The following is an 8,824-nucleotide window of genomic DNA, read 5'->3' on the forward strand; positions in this document are numbered from 1 at the left end:
ATTGGTCTGTGCACACGGACGACAGTATATAGAGCAGACTAGAATCATGTATATTCCCTACTTGATTCTACTAGGTTTTATCCAGAACTTCCTCTGAAAGACAGTCCCAGTCCTTCAGTCTAAGCCGCACCTTAAGGAAAGCCGACGCTACCTTAAGTGGAACCCCCGAACCTCTCATTCGAGAGAAGATCCCCGTCTCTCCAATAGCGAGCCCGCTATCAGATTAGGCAATCCGCCTAGGGAGAGCTCGAACTATCCTAGTCCGTAACATATACCAGGACTCTGAGTATGGTACTCTACACATGTATCCCATAGCTCAATGGTATATTGGCACTAGCCTCTATCCTGGTAGCTCATTTGCAATACGACAGTAACAAATGGTTGGCCATGACATCAGGCAAATGACCTGAAAATGATAATTCTTTAGAAAGCTTTATCTGATCTAAAATATCCACAATATGTATCAAAATTGTACCCAAAATGAGAAAGCTTTGAATACCCAGACTTAGTTCGATGGATCGGCCAAATGCAAAGTTGTGACATCTAACTGCAACTGCCTGCCAGTTATCACCGAGATGGTATATATTACAACATCTACCTACCATTGCAAAGGAAGGTTAGGTTGTTGAGAGCGACCATTGCTGCATAGTTGAGGACCAGTGGCAAATTGGCAATGCACTATCATCCCTGGTTGTGATATATAACCTTTGATTGTTTTTGCAATATCTGAATAAATGCTGGTGTCACATAAAAATTTATATGGCCGGACTGCATTGGACCAAAACCACCTAGAGCTCAAGGTTGTCACATCAGGCATTCGACCCAAGTATGACAAAGATTTAGCTAGCTTTATTTTATGTACAATGTTGAAAATATATATCACAATTGCAGATCACATGATAAAGCCATAGATAGGTAGACTACACAGGTGAGATCTCCCAATGCTACAATGTTGACAGTTCTGTGGTGGTACATTGTGATCTACTAGCATACTGGTATACTGTTGTCAAATGTATCTACTCTTACATAGCCAGCTTCCAATGGCAGAATTCATAATCACTAACTTCATGCCAAGATATGATATCACCACAGCAACAACTAGCAAGTTGCTTATTTTCTGGAAAATATATCCAACCTTAGATAGGTAGCTTTTGATGATGGAATCTGGAAACCACTAACAGTATGTCAGGGTTTGATATTGCCACAGCAACTATAACAAGATGCTCATTTTCTACAAAACATGTTGGGTTTTAGATAAACAGTTTTCAATGATGAGATATATAATCACCAGCAGTATGTTGAAGGTATGATCATGCCCCAACAAAATGCTGATGTTCAACTGAATATATCTGACTTTATATACCTAGCTTCTGATGGCAGAACATATAATAGTTGACATGATTGTAGGGTACACTATTGAATTGTTGAGCATTGTCAAGATGATGAACTTTGACCAAACATATCTGTGCAGCTTTCAGTAGTAATCACCAGCAGTAAGACAAGGTGTGATCATGCCCCAACAAAATGCTGATGTTCAACTGAATGTATCTGACTTTATATACCTAGCTTCCGATGGCAGAACATATAATAGCTGACATGATTGTAGGGTACACTATTGAATTGTCAGGCATTGTGAAGATGATGAACTTTGGCCAAACACATCTATGCAGCTTCCAATGGTAGGTTCTATAATCACTGACAGTGTGGCAGGGTATGGTATTGAATCATCACGCTCCATCAAGATGGCAATTTTGTGACTGATCACGTCCAAGCAGTTGATAATGGCAGGACTTATCACAGATACCAAAGCAAGTAACATTTCATAGCATAGATGGAGCATTCATCAACTACATTAGGTTTCTATCATCAACAATAAATGGTTATGAAACACGATCAATGGTTAAGGAAAAATGAATATTATGGAGTGCCAGCGCTGGCTCATGCTCACAAGGCAGCACATTTCGCACGAATTTTCGACAGTGCACTGTTTGCACTGATATCTCGTTGCAAAGAACATGAATTGGGAAAAATTCAACTTTGTAAAGTGTCAACTTAAAGAGCTTCTTGAGTTTGAAGAGATGCATTATGCACTGTGTCCACCATGTCATCAGATCAGCTACTTCTTGACTTTCATCAGGATCCTCCAGCAGGTCAAGAATACTAATATAGAAATTTTTGGAGTCTGTGACCATGTCGGTCCATGAAAATACGGATGACGAACACAATGAAAACTGAACCTGAAGGATCAATCAGGTGGAGGCATACACGGAAAGGAAATTTCTGCATGCCTGTGTGACAATATAGGCTACAGATCCTTTTGTTACCGACTTCATGCCATGAAGGTAAGCATTGCCGGAGCGCGTAGCCTTCGGCTCCTTATCTACTGAACTTGGAGAAGTAAACACATGTTTAACACCCTACCAAGGGATATTGTATTGAGTGAGAACTTGATCGCCGACAAGTGAGCTTACATAGATGAGTATTTCACTCTTCAGCAAACCCTTCCATGGATCTTCGGGGTCGTAATGATACCCAGCATATAAGAACATGGGCCATTGATCCCCATGAACTGCGGTCTCACCGCTCTTGAGACTCTGCTTGGTTCTGGGTAATGTTATGAAAACTAGTTGATTGGATGATAGAATGACTTACTCTGCATTTGACCAGTCAAGGCCTGCGGGACAGAGCAAAGCACCAGTGACTTCATGATTGAACCCATGATCAGACTTGATATTCTGGAAGAGGGGCGGTATGACTGCCTGTCCTCTGGGCACAAGCCATTCAAGGATGGCAGATTTGAGGGTCTTGGTATCGTCACCTCGTGCACCAGAGGCTTCTTTACCAAGCTGCAAACATTGAGTATGATGGTATTTAGATTTTTGGAAAGCGTACTAATTCTCCCACATGAATAACGTCTTCCTCTTCGCCATTTGTCAGACGATCTAAAAGACTAGAATAGGAGTCTATTAGCTCGATGAACACCCTGTGTTCCCGTCGAATGCTGCCATTGAATCTAGTCGTAAGTCATGGCAGCATGTAATCATCACAATTGAACTCACTCAGCTGGAAAGTCCTCTATGGGAGAATCTTGCAATTCTTCAAGTCACAGTATACCCGCAGTCAGAAGAGGAGGATAGTTACAAAAGGCAAAAACAGTGCAACCAAAATGCTGACCATGAAGTACCAGAGGATTTGAGGAAGACCTGATGATGGGGACAATAAGGATGACAGCAGTTCACCATACAAAGAACACCCGCACTTTTTTGCGTGGGGCCAGACAAAGCGCTGAACCACCGCGCTTGCGTGAAGAACCAGGATTATTTTTGTCGCCATCCATAATAATAAGTAGGATGAGGCGGCTCTGATAGAACCAGTGATAAAAGAGACACTTTATATACCCAATGGCATGCAAAGAAAACCTTGCTATTCTGTACCATAGCTGTTGTAAAGGGAAATGAGCCCCACCATCTGAGTGGCACAGATATTGTAACCGAAAAAAAAATCGCCATCTTAGAGTCATTAATATTGGATGGCATATTACCTCACCTCACGGTATAGTCACATGGCATGCAAATACAGCACTGTCTCAGCAACTATTGCACCATTTGTACCTCAGATGGCAGACTCACCCTCTCGAAAGTGCTTGCGACAATGTGTCCACATTGGAAGCAGTGTTACACTAAAGTAAGCTCTTGAGCAATGCTGGCATGCAATATCAAATTCATGAGTTACCTTGAGCTTCCAACTTTCCTCGGTGCACAGAAGCTCTGATGTAGATGAACTACGCGGTAGTGATTGCAAGTGAGTAATCAAGTGTTACAAAGAACGACCCAGAATGAGATTTCCCTTGCAGACAATTCCTTCAAATAAATCAATTGGTCCATTCAGAAACTCAAACGATAGGTGAGATTTGATGATCCAGAGAAGACTGGAAACCGTACAATCTAAAAAAAACCACCTAGGCCCCCACAAGGAGTCCGAAAGTGGGCTAAAATATGAGCTGTATCATGTCAAGGAACAGCTAAAGAGCGTGGGAAATACTATTGCATACCTTTTGGAACGGATGATGACATATAGGTGGAGGTGGCTAGAAGATTACTACCATGCTGACAACCTCGAGCATCATATGCTGCATGGTGTCTATGTGCCCAACCTTGGTCAGATCCCAGAGGATGCTGCTTCTCCCAAACTCTTTCTAGAATGCTTGGCCTGTGACACTGAAGGTTCAGAACGGGGACTACATAAGATAGACCGCAGCCATACCTCGCTTGATCACGTGGGGTGACTCTAGCAGTGACCGACTGTGACATATGTTACATTTGACTATTGACAATAACACTATACATGAGCTTCGTTGAGATCGTGCAAAATGCTATCTGGTAGCATTCGGTGGCCTCTATACTTCTTCGAGGCCCATGCAGCCTGCTTCCCATTTAATCCTCTATGGTATGCATCCATAAATCGGCAGGCTCGTGTTGAAAACCTGATTGGTGTGAAAATTTGAATGTAAGATTTGAATGTTTTAACAATTAACACACCAGCACATACTATCAAGCGGCACTGATTCAAGAGCAGAGAGAACATTTCATTCAAGGTCTGCTTCTTTTGATGATGTAGGATATTGACGATACACTCGTTTTGCATATCCCCAGCATTGTTCAATGAAGTTCAGCTCGCAGTGAAACTTTGGAAGGAATAACACTGAAAATCCTCTTGCTTTGCAGGTCCTCTCTAGATTTGACTCGATGGCAACGAAGTCTGGCTGATTGTACAGCACCCGACAACAACAGCAATTTGTTGCTCCCTTCACGCACTTGAAGTCCTTGCACTGTGCTCGCAGCTTTGATTCTTGGATAAGTCCTCACTCATACAAGATTACAGCCATCCCTTTGAAGAGGCCTGCTTTGGGTCCAGCATCTTCACCAAAATAGAGTGACTGTTTCGATCCATCTGCAAAAGTTGCATTGTCCATTCGAATTTTTTCTTTCAATGGTTTGCCATCTCTGCTGTAAACTTGTTTGCCAGCCGTGTCTCGAACATTAACCTCCACACCCCAATTGGTTTGTGCTTTCAAGGTTCCCTTTGGCATATTTCTTGCAGAGAGAGCTCTGTCTGCACTTTTAAGTGAGTTGTTGCATTATCAAAGACGAGGATGTGGTTTTTATTGGTGTAGTACTTCTCTAGAATATACATCGACCTTTCAGCTTGCTCGAGGATGTCCTGATTCGTGAAGTACCCTTCACCATTTTTTCCTGCTTTGAAGAAAATGCGAGCCTCCTCTTTTCCATCAGGTGAGCGCAACCACCCATAATCAGCAGAAACGAGATCTGCAATCATCTGTGATGGTCCCTCCCCCTTCGCATAGGGCACAGCTGTTTCACTTTCATGGACCCATCGTGTTTTGCGACGATCATTGGCATAGAATGTGGACTCGTCATGCCACCACACAACAGTCTTCTTTTCCTGTAGCGATGGTCAAGGGTAATCTCTGTCAGTCTCAATGTTGTGACAAGACCAATCTCGAGTCTTCTCCTTGATTGCTGCCTATGCAGGCAAGAAAACCTCCTGCCAGTAAGCCACAACATCATCTTGGAGGAGCACTAACACCTACTGTACAGGTGGAAGTATCAAAATATTACTTAGATTGGTGTCCATTGAGTCACACACTCAATTCAAACCTACCAATGCAACAACATTTTGTGCTTCCCCTGGACTCTGACTCAATTGAAATTGGAGACTTCCTTCATTCAAGTCCTGAATGGGGAGCACACCAGGAAATGCAGCATTGTTGACTGGTTGTCTAAGGGAGATAGCAAATTGTGGTTCAGGGATCTCCTCACACCAGTTGATACAGAGTCTGGACTGTCGAGTGTCTTAGTTTCCATAGCAATGGTTCAGTGGACCTACCTCACCCAGACAATCCAGTACATGAAGGAAAGAGGCTACAATGTTAAACCTGGAGATGTGGTGAGTGTTGCCCGTGGGCCGGAGTATGGGGCAAAAGGGGTTGTGCAAAGCGTGGACTTTCCAAATGCTCGCTTGACCCTAATTTGTGATGGTGACCATTCACTTGTAAGTATCTCACCTTATGACTCAAACATCTCTGACTTGTAGTAGATCAACATTTAAATCAGATTTGTCATCAAACTACACAATGTTGACTTGGATTATTTCAAGAAGGATATTGGCCAGGAAGTTTTTGTAAGTGGGGGTGACAGGGGGGCTACTGGGCTATGCTCTACAGTCTTTCCTCCAAAGTTTGCACCATTGCTGTCCATGGGCAGCAGCACACTACCCTCAAACGCCACAATGTCGTCACCAGGTGAGCAGCATGCACATTTTATAGTGATTTCAATATTGACGACTGCTAAGGTATGGAATGAGGTTAAGTGGTGTGATGCTTGAAAGCCCAGAATTAATTTCATTTTGCGACATGCAGAAAAGATCTTACCTGGCACCACCAACCTGAAGCATTACACCACCTATCGAAATAATACCCTCTGGCTCATCCACATCCATCACCGATCCCAGTCCCTTGTCGTCCAGCGGATGGACCACATGGTCCACAATCCCCAGTGATGTTGATGTTGTGCATGATCCTGCATCCAGCATCAATCCCAGTTCATCCACATCCGACCCCTGGGCTATTGACAGCCAGGACAGCATTGACACTGGAGTGAAGGAATTGCCAGGCAGCGGTAAGACCCTCATTGTGGCATTATAAAGTAGACTCATTTTAATTTTATGACAGGCCCGCTACCTTGGTTGATGACCAAGGAGTTTTCATCAAATTTTCTTAATGTTCATATAGTGTTGAAAGTGTTACCAAACTTTATGGGGGGGAGGCTGAGCAAGCGATTTGTATCAACGGCTTGTCCCGACCCTTTCTGCGGTGAAAATGGACCCTCACCTGAAGGTTGTGTCAAAGCATTTTGCACATCCAACAGTGCAGGCGCTGCAATCAAACACTATCATATCCCTGCTAGAGACCTGAGCCCAGCTCCTCCACACAAGAAGAACCAGCATGTCCTTATTTTGGACGGGAATTATTGTGGGCTTATCCAAACTGTAGCATCTTGTTACACTAAGGACAGCACAGTCAAGATTGCAATTGAGCCTACGGTTACCATAAAACTCTGTTTCAATCAGGTATGTCTAGTGGAACCTTTTTGATATGTGTCACAGTAGATTAGCATGAATGTCATCTGTAGGACAGCTCTTACAATACATAGATTGTATCGGCACAAAATTAAGAAGATGTAAATTTGTATAATGTGACATATACTGACAGCAATACAGTATTGAACCTGCAGAATGGCCTTCGAGTTCCATTGACATTTACCATGCCATCAAATCATTTAGTGATGTATGTGCTCTTATCTAATCAATTCACTTAGGGATGCCAACTAAGCTATCCAGACATTATCAGTACTGAAGTTGGATCAGATCACGATGATCCCAGCAGAGATGTGTATCATCGCCCCCGACCAATGTTATATGCACAAACTTCCTCTCAATGGTCAAATTCTCATCCAAGAACCCACAGGATCACTTGGCACTTATTAGCACTGGCATCATCGACTCGACCATAGCTGGCCAGTGCTTGGTAAGTGACACATCATGTGTTCAATTGACTATTTGTACAGGCTCTAGTTTATTCACCATTCTTGCATGATGTTGGGATTACTATATCTCCTGATATTTTAGTCACAGGGTGTGTCTTGCTGACACCAAGAATCTGCTACAGTAATCCATTTAGTAGACCTGTGGTAAGTTCAGGACACCAGAAAGGATCAGATTCTCAACCTACAGCAACTGCGAAATGCTTCATGGAATACCATTTCCATGAGCCGAACAGCTTATCTTCCTGGTGGATTCTTGATCACGCAAGTGTTAGTGATCAGACAATCAACTGGTTCATCAACACTTTGCTCAACATGTGCAAAATTCTTAATATCATAGGCTTCTTATCTCCTGGGTATTTTAATCTGTCTTAGAGATGAGTAAATGGGACATCGAATTTCGTTTCTAGTTGCTGATCATTGTTTGACAGATGTATCCCCACCTGCTGCAAGTCAATCATGTCTGGTGCATCGTCTCTGATTCAACCACTGAAATGAACTCATTTTAAGTAGGACATGAGGTTGCTTCAACATTCCATCAGCAATAAAGGATAGGCAGAGATCTGGGGATGATACCAGATATCTATCATGCCATCAAATCATTTGGTGACATTATCGCTGGTGTATGTACTCTTGCCTGATCGGTTTGAATGATGCTTACATCTTGTCTACTTCCCAATACACTGTCAGGAATTATATTGCGATGTCTGTGACCTCCATTGTAATCTTCCTGTTCTAGCGAGAGAACGATTGAAGAACGACCAATATTGTGCGAATCCAGGCATGAAGTGTGTCAAATTTTGATCTCTGTCTTGATGTACACCCCAGACTTGTTTAGTGGAATCAACTCCAAACTTGGAGGTGTCAATTCGCTGCCAAGGCCATATGCATCGGAGAAGTTCATGAGCACTCCGTTCATGATCATGGGTATGTACCACCTGTGTTTGGCTCTGGAGACTCATCAAAGGCTGGTTCATCATGCACTAGGTTCTGATGTGAGGCATCCTTCATCTGGCGCTGGTTCATCAGCCTTCTGGTATCTCTTGCCTACTCATTTGATCAGTACGCTGCATGGTACGAAGGTATAATGTTGGTTCAACATCCCTGTCAAGAAAAGATTGAAGCAAATCAATATATGTGAATTTGTTCTATCTGCGATCTATTCTATATCCTTGCTTTGTCGCTCATTCATTATGTTTGAT

The 8,824-nt window shown here is 42.9% G+C and overlaps 2 protein-coding genes across 2 annotated transcripts; one reads left to right on the forward strand and one right to left on the reverse strand.

Annotated features, from left to right (window-relative positions):
• Window positions 1-1,944: 1,944 nt before the first annotated feature.
• Window positions 1,945-3,337, reverse strand: HD556DRAFT_1435473 (uncharacterized protein; the record flags this gene model as incomplete). Its single annotated transcript, XM_041305440.1, has 8 exons — window positions 1,945-1,993; window positions 2,053-2,237; window positions 2,289-2,417; window positions 2,472-2,604; window positions 2,653-2,846; window positions 2,893-3,013; window positions 3,108-3,203; window positions 3,240-3,337. 8 exons carry the CDS (start codon window positions 3,335-3,337, stop codon window positions 1,945-1,947), a joined length of 1,005 nt encoding a protein of 334 aa, XP_041151785.1.
• A 2,896-nt stretch (window positions 3,338-6,233) lies between these two features.
• HD556DRAFT_1451943 (uncharacterized protein) lies at window positions 6,234-7,232 on the forward strand (the record flags this gene model as incomplete). The annotated part of the gene is made up of 4 exons (XM_041308061.1): window positions 6,234-6,322; window positions 6,472-6,698; window positions 6,752-7,149; window positions 7,212-7,232. 4 exons carry the CDS (start codon window positions 6,234-6,236, stop codon window positions 7,230-7,232), a joined length of 735 nt encoding a protein of 244 aa, XP_041151786.1.
• Between the last annotated feature and the right edge of the window lie 1,592 nt (window positions 7,233-8,824).

Source organism: Suillus plorans (genome assembly GCF_016647745.1).
Source record: "Suillus plorans strain S12 chromosome Unknown HD556scaffold_170, whole genome shotgun sequence".
NCBI classification, from domain to species: Eukaryota; Fungi; Basidiomycota; class Agaricomycetes; order Boletales; family Suillaceae; genus Suillus; species Suillus plorans.